The sequence below is a fragment of the Ptychodera flava genome, chromosome 7 (genome assembly GCF_041260155.1).
Source record: "Ptychodera flava strain L36383 chromosome 7, AS_Pfla_20210202, whole genome shotgun sequence".
Taxonomy (NCBI): domain Eukaryota; kingdom Metazoa; phylum Hemichordata; class Enteropneusta; family Ptychoderidae; genus Ptychodera; species Ptychodera flava.
In genome coordinates, this window is record NC_091934.1 from 30,555,920 (window position 1) to 30,573,101 (window position 17,182).

The 17,182-nt window shown below is 38.6% G+C and overlaps 1 protein-coding gene across 1 annotated transcript; it reads left to right on the top strand.

Annotated features, from left to right (window-relative positions):
* Positions 1 to 11,519: 11,519 nt before the first annotated feature.
* On the top strand, positions 11,520 to 12,257 carry LOC139136435 (uncharacterized). Its single transcript, XM_070704160.1, has one exon. The coding sequence runs from the start codon at positions 11,520 to 11,522 to the stop codon at positions 12,255 to 12,257; it is 738 nt and encodes a 245-aa protein (XP_070560261.1).
* Positions 12,258 to 17,182: the final 4,925 nt, after the last annotated feature.

Genomic DNA, 17,182 nt, shown 5'->3' on the forward strand with positions numbered 1-17,182 from the left:
CTCAGAGATAGTTTTTCCCCCGATCTGAGATGTCCGGCCTGACCATTTTAAATTGAACACGATTGGAACTAATTTGGAATAATTGGATGGTGAAGTAATGTCTGTTTGATCTGCAAATGTAAGCGCATCTGCTTTTCTTTTTTAACTTACACAATTGTGTCTATGAGTAGTTTGTAATAATGCAACAATCAGCTAAAGAGCACCTAACACTTTCAAGAAATTTTAAAAATATGAAAATCCAATTATCCCAAATTAGTTCCCAATTATTGATCTGCGGAAGGCGGTTAGGCACTTTTTCAGATACATTTTGCTCAAACTGGGTCTCCTTTCTAACAGAGTTTGTAGATTTATCGGTTCCTCTTATATAGACACAGTATTCACCATTGAGAGCGTGGTATTTTCTCCAACCACCAGTTTCGACTACCAATTACACATTCTGTATTACTATCCAACCCAATAGAATCATACAGTTCTTATTTGTACTTGTCCTGAATGGTGCATTTCCCATCTCACAAGGCTCAGAAACTATACGCCAGGCCATCCAGGCAAAAGTGCGTGCGCCCAGATGATAACTGAAACCAGAAAGCACAGGCAGTCCAGTATTTGTGAATATGTGTGTTTATGCGACCTGGTAATTTTATTATCTTGTATCATTTGGATTATTAGGTTTGTTTTGACGTCATACTGCCTAATCTGCCAACACTGCCAATGTTGCAGGTTCCAAGTGTAAGCCACAATGACACCAGCGACTGTCGACAGTCTCTGAGTGCAGCAAGCTGTTGATTATATCAGTCAAACACACATTATTATGTTGACATTTACAAGTGGATCGGACAGGTTTAGCCAGTGTGTTTTGATTACAATTTCATTAATTCTTGAAGGCTTACCATTATAATTTTAATTGCATCGAAACAAAGACGTTTTTCCTTTTTTACCGAAGATGGCGCTACACACAGTACCAGCAATACGCTGTCAGGTTTTGGATTTGTATTATAGTTACGGAGATCACTTCACCATATTTTGCTTTCTGAAGAAGTTATAAACTGTTAAAAACTGTCAAAAACATGTAATTTCAAAGAAGTACCGTGTGCTTTGCTGGTTTTCAACTTTAGACCTAGGGAATATGCAAAACTATTGCACAACTATGTATTAGAATAATTTAGCGAAAAGTTAGTGATGACATCGAACTCTTTTTATTTTGTTGAAATGAAACTTTTGTTCTCGTCCGAGCGGCAAACTTCAAAGACGTGGCTGTAAATCTGAAGCATAAAATAGGGGACATTGTGAACAAATGTGGTGAATTTTCACTGTTTGTTTTTCTTGTGTGTTCTCTGAAAAAAGTAAATCTTGAAGATATTATGATGATCATTCATCCTGAGTAAGTTTAATTGCTCTCCATCGAAAAATAGGATGATTAAGCTGCGCATACGTTTCGTGCATTGCAAATACACAGGTGTAAATGACATATTAGTGCTTATAATCTTTAATCATACATGGTAAAGTATTCTTATTAATGTAACGTAGGCCGAAGACCTTTGACTCAGAATAAATAAACGTATCGAAAAGGAAATGAAATTAAAAACAGGCGATATCGAGAAAGCTGTTTTTGTGTTAAGCTGCGTCGATGAAAGATTACGATTTTAGCAGAGAGAGACAAAAGCATCCTTGTCCACCATTGTCAGCAAGCAGTTATTTATCTGAGTTATCGGCGGTCATCGAGCAGTTTTTTGCACTAGAGAAACAAACTACCCAAGATTTACCGATATTCGAATGTTAAAATGGCCGCCATATTAACTCTGTGGAGAAAAATAAAATTTTCGACGGTGAAAGTTTTTCTTACTCCAAGGGCTGCAAAATGAGCCCTCACAAGTGGTAAATCAGAAAAGAATCGGAAAAGTGTGAGAGTCCAAATATCTGTCCCAGAGGTGCATTCTACCTTAAACACTTCTGTCCGGATATAAACTTCACAAATAAATGTTTATCGTAATTTATATTTGCAGTAGCTCTAATGGCACGGTCATTCTACGTTTATGTCATAATAATACAATTGACAGGAAAAGACATTGATCTCATTTCCTCGAAATTCCAATTTCGAAATTTGAAATGTCCAGGAGGGGACTCTATATTCCGGGGCATAAGTTCAATCATGTTGTCCAATGAGAAGAACTCGCCTTTTCCTCAATCAAATGAAACATGTCGATCTAGGCAAGGAAGAAATGTGTTGGAAATAGCAAATAATCTGATGACCTCTAGTTGTCCTGTCCCTGATGCTCCAATAAACGTAGGTCATCAGAGGGAAGCAGTGGCAGAGTGGCACCAAGTAGTACTTACCCCCTAGCTAACTGATCAGACACTAATAAAAGGAATTTGATAGTGCTGTTTTTGAGTGAACCCATTTGATTAGCCTTGTTCTCGTGTTCGGCATACGGTCATTTGATGGTATCAAAAGAGACTTCGTCGATGTACAAAGTGAATGTAGGTTAAAATGGGATAAGTTTGGAAATGAAAATGCGACCATAGGAATGAAAGATCTGAGATCGACAGTAGGAGATGCGATTTCGAATATTGGCGAATAATAAATACGAAAGCTTAAAATGCGATTTCGAACATTTGAAATTAGATTACAAAAATTTTAACTCAGGCTGTCACCTCGAAAGCTCACATTTGTTTCTGGGTCAAGAGATTAAAATACGACCTCGAAAGCTGAAAGCCGGGAGGTTGAGAGTTGAAATGCCACTTCAAATTAGAAGTTTGAGGCCGAAATTTAAACAAGTGTTTTTTTTAATTTTGGCCTTAATTACGCTCCATGTATGTTGTAGCTGCACACTGACAGTATTGTTTGGTTTTACCATAAGTGCCTTATCATGTAAAGTACACGAAACATTGCTTATTGCAAATAACACGACACGCTTGTTCATTTTTTATCATGTAACTCGATCGACGCGTTTCACAATCGCGTTATTTGGACGAGTCACGGTACGGATATAAAGTGAGTAGGTGCTTCTGTTCTGAGCATCAAAGTTCAGCCTATATCTCAACATCCGGGACACATGTGATTACACAGCGTTGCATCCCTGATCAGGTAGGTGAGCTTTACCGTTGCTTAAATAACTCTCAGAACCAGTCATTTATAGCAGCTGATTTGTAAGGTTGTGTTTACTACTTTAATGAAGTTTTGAGTTTTACTCAGGAAACACTAACTATGAACATATGCAATTATACCACTTACTATACTAAGCGATATGAACACATCGACTACGACATAGGAGGAAGCTATGGTCTCAGTCATGCAGTAGTACACATCACGTGTCATTATTAAGATATGACATTTCTCCCGACCTTCTGTTAAATAGGTCCAATAAGTTAAAGGCTTTGTTAAGTTACACTGTACTGGTAGAGTCTTAGCTACACTTTACCGATGTTTCAGAGCACTGTTGGCGATGTTGGCCACATTTTTGTTCACCAGTTCAAAGTGGTACGAGATAACAGTTTTATCTGACCTTTGTCCACATATGAGTCGCCGGATGTAGGAATTAGCTTACTAATTTTAAAACGTTTTACAAATGTACAGTGTAAATAATATGGGTTCAGTATGCAGATATACATATAAGGGACTGGTCCGTTTCTTCAGCCTTGGGGGGGGGGGGCCGATGGATTCATGGGGCCACCCTGTTTTTTACTTTGGTGATGGGGGTCACCATGCGTCTTGTAACGCGTCCTTAGTCACTGTTTACTCAGGAACAACCGAATTTTGAGTCATCTTCAAGATCAGCAATTTCGTCTTCAGTTCAACATCGAGTCTGGGGACATATTTGAAGATGTTTCTGGTTCTGTTGCGCATAAGTAAAACCCTACTTCGAAAAATACAGCAACGCTTCAGTTTGCCCTTACCGAACTTGACCACTTGGAAGAGGCTCCAAGCTCCGATTCAGAGTTATCATATTGATCGCTCACAAAACAGTCGGCCCTGTTCAGGGCCGAAAAAGAGATCTGCGTGCAATCGAACGCGTTAGTAGTCACTGCGATGAATGCATGCGAACTAACGTCACGTTGAACAACCTTTTTCCTTTGACCTGCTACAAAATCATCGTATACTTATCCTCCGTGTTTTCATAAACAAATGTCAATAGACTGCTGAACGCGACGTCGTTTCTTCAGACTTCACTATCCGACATTTTTGGCAAATTGCGATACCCGACAGTGTTCAATGAAGCGATAACCTTAAAGGTGTTACTCGACTAAATGCTGCATGTGTTTATAAATATTCGTTTAAACCTCAAAAGAGCTACATTTTATTCAGCGCACTGTAAAAAAAATTGTATGTTCCATAATGCGACAGAATGTGTGCCCAAATATGTTTGATTTGTAAATTTCGAGCAGACTCCGTGGGTGCGTCATTTTCTAAATCTATTTTGCTATCAGACTAATATGTAAAAGTTGATCATTAGCTAGTTGTAGTCAGTGTGTGCTAATTAATGTGGGAGTGGATGGGGCAAAAGTACGTCTGTGCCCCCCCCCCACTTCAGCATGGGGGGGGGGCAACTGCCCCCCTGTCCCAGGTTCCTACGCCCATGATATTGGACTGTCTTCAAAACATATTAATTAACTTCTGATGGTAGTCAGGGGTAAACTGTTAAACATATTCAAAACTTGCTATGTCTATGTATTTATAGGTAAATATTATTCCATTTTGACTTTTAGGCTGTAATAAGTTTCCTCAATTTCCTCCGGCCTACCCCCTCCCCGGAAGGCTCCCTTACTGCCTTATAAGGCAAAGTGCCCGTAACCTTGCTTATTTAAAATAAATTCCTACCCCCTCCCCGGAAGGCTCCCTTACTGCCTTATAAGGCAAAGTGCCCGTAACCTTGCTTATTTAAAATAAATTACACCATGAAGGTAACTTCACCTCCGTGATTAGATGATCCACTTATTCATTTATATTATTATGTAACTATCATAACGCACGAAACAACTCCATGGAGGAAAATTAAAAAAAATCGAATTTCGTAAACCAAGAGCTTTAAAATGAACCCCACAAGTAATATATTAGAAGAGAATTGTAAACGTTTGAGAGTCCGAATGTCTATCCACGAGGTGCGTTCTACCTTAAGTCATTTCCGCAGATTATAACGCATTGATGATACTATTTGTGTTGACGTTTTGAGTGATACGAGTACGACAAGAACTGCGCTGTATTCTCATCTTATCTTGCGGTGCATTTGCGCATGCGTAGAGAGAACGTCATCAGCAGTAAGATTGTTTTGGAAATCAGCGATAACTCCACTACCTGGCTGTCAGAAAAAAACACTAGCGACTTTACTACATTGCATTCACTAATCCTTTTTCAATCACAGACTTTGGCCTAATCCAGTTCTACGTGAACATCAGTGACATCACTGAATGCTCATCGTTGGCTACCAGAGGTAGTTAAGTTTTACTGGTGATGAAATCACTCTCATTTATAGCAGCTGCTTCTTCGTTACTATCTTGTTCAGGATGTGGCATTTTGAGAAAGGTTTGAGTCTTTCCCGGAAAACAACGACTATCGTGTGCAATATAACTTACTGTAATGATGATATGAAAACATCGACTGCGACATAGCAGAAAGCAATGGCCTCAATCCTGCATTAGTAGACATCGCGTGTCACTATTATGTTCTGACATTTCTCCTAAGATTTTGTTAGTGAGTTCCAATTAGTCCAAGGCAATGAAGGATAGCTACGATAAGTTACACTGCACTTGTAGGATGTTATTATTAACACTTATCGAGGTTTCTGAGCAGTGTTGCCAATATGGGCAACACTTGTGTACACTGGTACAAAGTGCAAGACTACGAGTGTTATTATGAACTGTGTCAACATAGGAGGCGTCGAGTGTAAAAGAACACGTTTTAACACGTTTAAAAAAGTGTTCAGAGGTGTACAGTGAAACAAATATGTATATGATATATATATATATATATATATATATATATATATATATATATATATATATATATATATATATATATATATATATGCATGCGTTGATACATACGGATACACAGACAAGTAGACAGACAGAAAACCCATGATGCCTCCCTTGCAAGCTTTTCTGCAGAAATCCAATGATGATCGCAATTGCTCCCGCAAATATTAAATATGATGAAGAACATGTCAGGAAAATGTAATAGGCATTCAGTTGAAATCCCGTTATTTTAGTAATATTACCTTACCAGCTAGACTTAGTACGGACAGAGAAATACAATTTTCTGGTTTACATTATCGCCAGAGATAAAAAATCTAACTTAGATCAGAAAACGAGCTAGCATGTTTTCATAGCTGGCTCAATTCTATTTTACATTGAGGTGTTTAAATCTGATCTCTAATCATGTAAATAATGGCGAATAACTTGTGTGCATGTATATTTATGAGCATTGAACTATTGAGCAAGTTTGCAACTTAAATTTACCCTTTTCGTCGTTTACTAAATCCAATTCCTAATCTTTGTTGATCACGTAGCTTAGAAGCAGACACGTAGGAAAGCTTCGCTCGGGGATATCGGATTCCTTGTCGATATAACGAACTCGTTTGGCCTACTGATTATCATAGTATTTGTGGTTTGATTTCGACTTTACTAAATAATGAAGAATGTGCAAAGATGACAAAATCAAACTCCATCTTCTCTGTGAATGGAAATTGTAACATTAAGGTAAATGAAATAAATAACATCTTTTAAATGCCTCGGTAACGTCTAATAGAATAAAACACAGGAGAAAGACATTACTTAATGTGAAATGCTAAATTTAGTAAATGTATGTTTACTCGGGTTTATGTGAGTTAAACAGCACGAATGCACCAAGTGCATCGTCATCGAGTGCACAATATAGTGACATGTGACTGGGAATATGACATTAAACTGGTCCAATAATCATTTCCATTCAAGGTAATATATTACCAGGTCCATGGGACAATTGTGATTTACAAATTTAAGTAGGACCATCCTGAACCATTGATAATTAGTGGTGGTACCAGGTGTCCGGAATGGGTAAGCGTACCCTGCTAGCATGCTACACCCGTCAGGATTGGTCCCAAAATTGTCTAAATATCGTATGAAAAGATAAGGTAAAAGAACACACAAATAAAAATCCGCATTCATTCTTTTCAATAAGCGTGAAAATTTGAGCATGTATTATTAACCGGGAAAGATAAAGCGCAATTTGAAAGTTTGCAAGTTCAAATTAACCAATCATTTATTAACCGTTTAATGATAATTTCTCGAGACCAAGCAAAAAAGACCGTAGGTGCTAGGCACAAGTGGCCTACGGGTCATGTGTGTTTGTTTTGTCACAGGAGATTGTTAGGCTGACGTCATAGCGACTGAGGGGAAGACGTCATAGCGACTGAGGGGAAGTCCCTACCTGCATTTGCTTTTCCGATGACATCCATTTCCGCGTATCAACAATGACAGGAGGAGCGTTCCCATGACTGAGATCGACATCCTGAAATCTACGCAACGCAGCTTGAAATAATTAATATCATGATATTAGTCCGGGTATCTCTACATATCTCTTGCTTATGCGTAAATATAGAAGCAGCAATCGACCGCGAACAAATCAAAGAGGTCGTTGAACTTTTATCACAATGAAAGGCAGAATAGGCATGACAGACAGTATCAAACCGAAAGTAATTTTCTACAGCAGATTAAAATGAGAACTTAAACCCTACTTTGATTAAGATCACCATTGAAATACTTTTGCTCTCGCTGACCGTTGATATATATTTTAATGAAGGTGTATTCAAAATATTAGCTAAGGCCAGGAAGAAAAAATAAATTGTTCATCGGAATCGCCGCTTGTACTTTGGCATATTTGGAAATTTTTTTTTGGATCGCGGCAAATTCTTACTTCCGCATTTATATTTTTAGTACTGCCGCTGGTGGCGCCCTACACTGTGTCGGGTTTTCGCGGGCACGGGATTTTGAATTAGACTTCATACGTGTTATACGTTCGGACTTAGTTGACCGCCAACACGTTGTTGTGACGTCTGAATTTGGCGAATCACGACGCAAAGGGGGTCGATTTGGCCAGAAATTTGCGTTTTGTAAAGGTTAGTACATGTCACATCATGAGTATTAATTTGATCGCCAACATTCGACGTGATGGCCAACAGTTAGTTCCAGAGACGCTATTCAGTGTTTGTCCTGATATTACGTTCAGCGATTTGTTCAACAAGATCGTGACAGCAGATGGACGGTGCATCCGATTGAATGAAAACTGCATCGAAAGTATAAAAATTTACGGCAATGACAAAACACATGGTTGCGTCGATGTTAAAGTACGATCTGAATGATGACTATATAACTTCACTCCGATCACAGTACAGTGTTGTTAGACCATTGTTTAAAATGTGTATATATAGACAGTGGTAAAGAGGCCAAAACACGGGGTCAAAGTAAAATGAAAAAACTCAGATGCTAGGTCCCACCAGGACAATATTAAAGGACAATACTGAATTGTTGAATTTCAGTGATTTGCTGTACATTTCATGATCAGTTTTATTCTGAGAGAATGTTGAAATGCTCAGAATATGTTATGCAAACACTAAATGTGAATGCAATGGCCTATGTTATTGTTGGGAAATATAGTATTGAATTCAGTTACCAGTATCTGTGTTTCTTGTCTGAGATATTTCTGATAAAAAGGGAACAATTATCTTGCCTTGTCTGCATCTGTGCAAATATGCCAGAGAACCGCGTTTACCTTCGGCCTAAAAAAAAAAAAAAAAAAAAAAAATTCGCTCGCCGCTCCTGGGACTTGGTCCAAAAAATCCGATGAACAAGATTTTTTTTTCTCTGGCCTAAATACTGAAATTGTAGGAGGAAGTGAGACATAGTCTGAGCACATACTTTGTACTCGCAGCCAAAACAGGCTATCGCGTATTTATAATGCACATTTGGCTAACGGCAATGAAAACAGGGATCGCGCACACAGTCATGATCTTGATCTTGAAATTTAACTTAAGTTATATCTATTATAATGAAGGTCTGCATGGTCGGCAAACTTACCTAGAATACCCATTGCGTCCATTGTAACAGCTGCCACAGCTTTAATCTCGATTAAATATTTCAACAGCTCCAACATGACCTCTGGTAAAGTGAGATGCTGGTACAGCGTTTGTACGCCGCCTACATAATAGAGTTTGATATATTAATTGGTGAAATGACGAGAGAGCAGAATGAAGAAATAACGAAACTAAAATATAGAGAAAGTATTTGCTACCTGACTTATGTTTGATACGATGTCAATACCAACGCCGTCACTTACAATATTAGTAGATTGATTTGAACGCCATCTTAACTATTGAGCACCTTGACAACCATAGCCTTCGGCTGAACCTTGGTTATGCTGTATTTTATCTCAAGATAGATAGGGTTTACTATCCATATGCAGAATTCTGTATAATTTTGATCGTGACGGTATCTAGATTTATTGTTATCATGTTAGACTATATCGTTCAATAATCTCGATATCTTACTCATCACGGAAACATGGCTCAAGAGTCAAACCGACCCTGTAATCGCCGATTTCCATTCAGCGGTCAGTGGCTACAATGTTCACCACCAGTCTCGCTCAAGTCGAAGAGGCGGCGGTGTCGCTTTGATCGCTCGCTCCAATTTGCGTGTTACAGAAACACAATCTGGTTCATTCAATTCTTTTGAATCTCTTGACATCAAACTTCAATCATCAAGTCAGACAGTGCGTATTATCACCATCTACCGCTCGCCGAAATCAAAGAAAAACAGATCGACTACAAATGATTTTCTCACCGAGTTCTCCACACTACTGGAATCTGCTGTAACGTCACCAGGCTATCTTGTCATTGCTGGTGACTTCAACTTTCATCTTGATGACGGCAACTTGCCCGATACAGTGAAGTTTACCACCCTACTGCACTCTATGGGATTGCGTCAACACATTCTCTCGCCTACACGTAACAAGGAACACATCCTAGACCTAGTTATTACACGTTCAGCAGACCAGATTCTCCACTCCGTCAATATCACTAATTCAATGAACTCTGATCACAGTCTTGTACGGTTCGGTCTGACCGTTCAGCGTCCTGCAAACAGTAAGGTGAGGATCTCACGGCGAAACTTCCGTAACATGAGCACCGATGACTTGCGAGATGAAATCGCTGCTAGTTTTACACATATCCACGTGATATTAACATTGAGCGTCTATCAAAATTCTACATCGACTCAGTCACGGACATATTAGACACTCTCGCCCCCATCAAGCATAAAGTGGTGACTGATAAAGTAAGAGCTCCATGGTATTGTGAAGAGCTACTATTGCTACGGAAAACTGTGCGACGACTGGAGACAAAATATCGCGCCACAAACCTTGAGATTGATCGTCAGATTTTCCTGACAAAACGGAATGAATACTTTCGCCGCTGTGATGATTTGAAGGCTGACTACCATAGGACTCGCATTGAAGAGGCAGATAATAAGAGGCTGTTCAAGATCATCGCTGAGTTGACTGATGCGAAGGCGATTCACGCCAAAGAGCTACCTTGGCAAATTCCATCGAAGGAAATTCCATCTGAATTCATGAACTACTTCAACACAAAAGTCTCTAAACTTCGCGAAAGTTTACCCAATGTCAGTGTTGACAGTGACTGCGTTTTACCATCCCATACATTTCCAGCTTTCAGTGATGTGTCTGCAGACCAAGTTAATACCCTAATTCAACGAGCAGCGCCGAAATCATGTGATCTTGATGTACTGCCAGCGAACTATATCAAGAAATTTGCCAGTGTTCTATCGCCATTCCTGGCTCATCTCTTCAATGAATCGCTGTCATCTGGAAGTGTGCCCAGTCACTTTAAATCTGCCGTCATCCGACCACTGCTAAAAAAACCTGACCTCAACCCAAACATCCTGAAGAGTTATCGACCGATATCAAATCTACCATTCTTATCTAAAGTTCTTGAGCGCATTGTTGCATCGCAGTTGAGCAGTTACCTCAGTGATCACTCTCTGTTTTCCAAGTTCCAGAGCGCATATCGCGCTCATCACAGTACAGAGACTGCCCTCCTGCGTGTCCATAATGACATCATGCTTGCTCTCAACGACAAAAATGACGTTCTCCTCATCATGCTGGACTTGTCGGCGGCTTTTGACACAGTTGATCATGAGATACTACTTCAAAGACTTCAATTTTGGTTTGGTGTCACAGGTACAGCTCTATCGTGGTTCAAGTCTTATCTCAACCATCGCAAGCAGTGCGTCAAAGTTGGCTCTGCAGCATCAGCTAGTACACATATGAAGTATGGTGTTCCTCAAGGCTCAGTTCTGGGTCCGATTCTTTTTACTCCGTACACATCACCACTTGAAGACATCATCGTCCAGCATGGTTTTAATCATATGATGTATGCGGATGATACACAGATTTATGTTGTGTGTAGCAGACTGATGAAGTTCGAGTTTCTGTCGAGGTATGCGCCAACGAAATCCGCTGCTGGATGAAATCCAATATGCTTATACTGAATGATGAGAAGACAGAGGTTGTTCAGTTTTCGTCTCGTCTCAGATCTGATGCAGTGAAACTCTCAAGTCTAAGGATTGGCGAGTCTGATATTGCCCCTTCTGCTACAGTTCGCAATCTCGGTGTGAAACTTACCCATGACGGCTCGATGTCAGACCATATCAGCCACATCTGTAAGAATGGATTTTATGCATTGCGTAGGATTGGCAAGATCCGTCAATTGTTGGACAGACCCACCACAGAAAAGATGGTCCATGCATTTGTAACTTCTCAGCTGGATTACTGCAACAGCCTTTTGTATGGTGTTGAGAAATTTCAGCTCGGACGTCTTCAATCACTTCAGAATGCTGCAGCTTGCCTTGTCTCGCGTACTCGAAAATTTGATAATATCACACCCGTTTTCATTGATCTACACTGGCTGCCAGTAGAAGCTAGAATTAAATTCAAAATCTTGTTGACGACCTTTAAAATAGTTCATCGTGCTGCTCCACTTTATCTCATGGATCTGATCGAGATATACACCCCTACCAGAGATCTCAGATCGAGTAATTCGTTACGCTTAGTGCCACCGCGTGGAATGTTCAACAAGGCATATGGGCAGAGAGCTTTCTCTGTCTGCGCACCTTCTCTATGGAACTCATTGCCTCCTGATATTCGTAATGCCAGCTCCGTTGACTGTTTTAAGCGCGTTTTAAAGACTCACCTTTTTGCAAAGCACTATTACTAATGTTTTGGAAGGTCATCATTTTACCGGAACCGCTGATGCTTGATTTATTTTACGTTTTCTGCTACTTACTCTATATAATTTTAATAATGTTTTTTGTATTTTGACTGTTTTTACTCTGCAGAAATTTTCATCATTTTTAACCATTTATGTTTTTAGCCTATTTTGATTGTTTTAACATTTTAGTTTGTCATGCTTTGTTGGTGTTTTATCAATTTTAAATGTGTAAAGCGCACTGAGACGTATGTATAGTGCGCTTTAAAAAAATAAATATTATTATTATGTGTTTGTCACATTCTTTACGAGATTAATGTAAGAGTAGAGGGTTATGTTCATCTCAGAGATAGTTTTTCCCCGATGTCTGGCCTGCTAAGTTTAAATTGAACGCGATTGGAATTAATTTGGGACAGTCGGATGGTGAAGTAATGTCTGTTAATGTAAGCTCATCTGCTTTTCTTTTTAAGTTACACAATTGTTTTTATGAGTAATTTTTAATATTGCAACAATCAGCTAAAGAGCATCTAACATTTTTTATAAATTTTAAAAATATGAAAATTCAATTATCCGAAATTAGTTCCAAATTATTGATCTGGGGAAGGCGGAAGGCACTTTTTCAGATACGTTTTGCTCAACCTGGGTCTCCTTTCTAACAGAGTTTGTAGATTTATCGGTTCCTCACTTTGTGACTTGACCCAGCGCTATAAAGAATTCACCAATGAGAGCGCGGTATTTTCTCCAGCCACCAGTTTCGACTACAAATAACACATTCTCTATAACCATCCAACCCAAAGGCCTCCGAAGTGTTGAAAGACTATCGCAGTTCAAATCTCAATTGCGCAATTTTCTTTTTCAAAAATTCATTAATGAGGGTTCATCACTGGATTAGATGCTTTCGTTGCATCTTTTCTTTTTTTCTTTTGATGTATAATTAATTACTCTGTATTGATTTGTTGCTTTCTTGACGAGGGCTCTGATGTAAATTACAATTCATTTGTAACTCAGATTACCCTCTATAAATAAAGAGTAATAATAATAATAATAATAATAATAATAATAATAATAATAATAATGTAGTTCTTATTGGTACTTGTCCTGAATGGTGCATTTTCCATATACGCCAAGCCATCCAGGCACATTCTTATTAAGGTCGTATGCGCCTCTAAAGTGAAAGGCTTCAACTTCTGCTCCAACTTTCTTCAATGAAACTTTCAACCATTCTCTTACCAAATCAACAATACAAATCGGGGGTAGCCGTTCAAAGTTTTGAACTAGCGAAACAAATTACCCGAGATTTTGCGATATTCGAAATTCAAAATGGCCACCATTCCTGTGTTAACTCTTAGATGTACAATACAGTTTAGAAATTTCGAAAAATTAAGACGTTGAAAGTTTCCTTTCTCCAAGAGCTTTAAAATGAGCCCCCACAAGTGGTAGATAAGAAAAGAATTACATAAATTTGAGAGTCCGATTATCTGTCCCCGAGGAGCGTTCTACCTTGACACACATGACCACGTCTGTTACCAGTATATAACTAAGACTGAATTTATCCATCGGACCAACAAGTCCCGCATAAGTCCATATAAAGTACTTAAACATAAGTATTATGTAAGCCCAAGTCAAAAAGATAAAGCCATCTGCAAAGTATTGGGCTGCATGTGCGTTGCCTTGCTGCGGGTGTAATATGTTGAGACATTACAGTAACATGGGCTAATAACATATTGTAACATACTCATGTTAACAACGTTTTTATATTCAATATCCCGGAATCAGGTAAATAACAGCATTTCACCTCATAATTACCGGACCACACCCCTTAATGGTTTTATTTTGTGGGTAAAATTAAATCTGTAATGAAATTGATTACATAGCAGCATCTTAGTCTAGCAGTTCACATTAGGCTAAGAAGTGGGAACAGAACATATGAAAAACCTAGTGCCTGGGATACACACAGGGAAATTTGAGTGCCTGCTAATCCCGGTGTCTGGATAAGTCAAGAAAAAAAGTGAGGACACACATACATACTGGTGTGAAAAGAATCAGGATCATGCTAGGAATATATTCTTTCTCTGAGCGCAGGATAGTGTGAGCGCCAAGATGATAACTGAAACCAGAAAACACAGGCAGTCCAATATTTGTGAATATTTGTGTTTATGCGCCCTGGTAATTTTATTGTCTTGTATCATTCGGATAATTAGTTTTGTTTTGACGTCATACTGCCTAATCTGCCAACAATGCCAATGTTGCAGGTTCCAAGTGTAGGCCACAATGACACCAGCGACTGTCGAAAGTCTATGACTGCAACAGGCTGTTGATTATATCAGTCAAACAACATTATTATGTTGACATTTACAAGTGGATCGGACAGGTTTAGCCAGTGTGTGTTAATTAAAATTTCGTTAATTCTTGAAGGCTCACGGTTATAATTTAAGTTGCGTCGGAACCAAGGTGGCCTTTCTTTTGCCGAAGAAGGCGCTACACACAATACAAGCAGTATGCTGTCAGGCTGTTGATTTGTATCATAGTTACGGAGATCGCTGTACCATATTTTGCATTTTGAAGAAGTAATAAACTGTCAAAAACTGTCAAAAACATGTAATTTCAGAAGAGTGCCGTTTGCTTTGCTAGTTTCCAACTTTAGACCTTCGGAACATGCAAAGCTATTGCACAACTTTGTATAGAATAATTTTGCGAAAAGTTGGCAATTTCATCGATCTTTTCACTTTTTATTTTGCTGAAATGAAACTTTTGTTCACGTCCGAGCGGCAAACTTCAAAGATGTTGTTGTAAATCTGAAGCATAAAATAGGGTGAATGTGGTGAATTTTACCTGTTTTTTCTTCTTGTGTGTTCTCTAAAAATGATGATCTTGAAGTTATTATGATGACCATTCATCCTTGAGTAAGTTTAATTGCTCTCCCATTGAAAAATAGGATTGTTCCTTGATTTAGCAGCACATACGTTTCGTGCATTGAAAATACACACCGATATAAATGACATACGAGGGCTTATAATCTTTAATCATACATTGTAAAGTATTCTTATTAATGTAACGTGGGTCGAAGACCTTTGACTCAGAATAAATAAACGTATCGAAAAGGAAATGAAATTAATAACATCGATATCGAGAAAGCTATTTTTGTGTTAAGCTGCGTAGAAGGAAAATCACGATATTAGCAGTGAGAGACAAAAGCAGCCTTTGTCCACCATTGTCAGCAAGCAATTATTTATCTGAGTTATTAGGGATGCCCCTGCAATTTTGGTACTAGAGAAACAATCTATCCAAGATTTACCGATATTTGAAAGTGAAAATGGCCGCCATGTTAACTCTGTGGAAAAAAAATAAAATTTTCGACAATGAAAATATTTCTTACTCCAAGGGCAGCAAAATGAGCCCTCTCAAATGGTAGATCAGAAAAGAACTGGAAAAGTGTGAGAGTCCAAATGTCTGTCACAGAGGTGCATTCTACCTTAAACACTTCTGTCCGGATATAAACTTCACAAATAAATATTAATCGTAATTTATATTTTGCAGTAGCTCTAATGGCACGGTTATTCTATGTTCATGTCAAATTAATACAATTGACAGGAAAAGACATTGATCTCATTTCCTCGAAATTCCAATTTCGAAATTTGAAATATCCAGGAGGGGACTCTATTTTACGAGGCGAAATTTCAATCATGTTGTCCAATAAGAAGAATTTGCCTTTTCCTCAATCAAATGAAACAGGTCGATTTAGGCGAGCAAGAAATTTGTTGGAAATAGCAAATAATCTAATGACCTGTAGTTGTCTTGTCCCTGATGCTCATCAAAGGGAAGGAGTGGCAGAGTGGCACCAAGTAGTACTGACCCCCTAGCTAACTGATCAGACTCTAAAGAAATTTGACAGACTGTGCTGTTTTTAAGTGAACCCATTTGATTAGCCTTGTTCTCATGTTCGGCATACGGTCACTTATTAGTGTCAAAAGTGACCTCGTCGCTGTCCAAAGTGAATGTAGGTTAAAAGCGGACAAGATTGGAAATGAAAATGCGACCATAGGAATGAAAGATCTGAGATCAAAAGTAGGAGATGCGATTTCGAATATTGGCGAATAATAAATACGGAAGCTTAAAATGCGATTTCGAACATTTGAAATTAGAGGTACGAAAATTGTAACTCAGGCTCTCACCTCGAAAGCTCACAATTGGTTCGGGGTCAAAAGGTGAAAATACGACCCCGAAAACTGTAAGCGGGAGGTTGAGAGTTGAAATGCCACTTCAAATTAGAAGTTTGAGGTCGAAATTTAAACAAGTGTTGTTTTTTTTTCAATTTTGGCCTTCATTACGCTCCATGTATGTTGTAGCTGCACACTGACAGTATCGTTTTGTTTTACCATAAGTGCCTTATCATGTAAAATACACGCAACATTGCTTATTGCAAATAACACGACGCGCTTGTTCGTTTTTTGCTCACGTGTTCACACACGTGAGCATATGTCGCGGTGATGTCTGTCTGTCTGTCTGTCTGTGTCTGTTTGTCTGTCTGTCTGTGTGTCTGTCTGTCTGTTGGTCCGATATCTCAAAAACCGCTGATCAGATCCGAATCAAATGTGGTACATATTTTTAGTTAGCAAATGGCATTAACAGATTAGTTTTTGGTGGGTCTGGCTTGCATGCTTTTTGCTCATTTGCATAATTAATGATTTTAGAAAAAAAAGGATATACATAAAATTTGATGAGATTTGCTACAAATGTTGATCACATCAAGATATATCAGCAGTGGGAAGCATTAAGGGGTGACATGAAAGAAAGTTGCTAATTTGCATATTTAATGAACTTTCCTAATCAGGGATATATCTGATTTGACTGCATCAAAATTGACCAAACTTGGTATGTATATTGAAGATACTATGATTTCACATTATTAACAGTCGTTACGCATTTTAACTTCA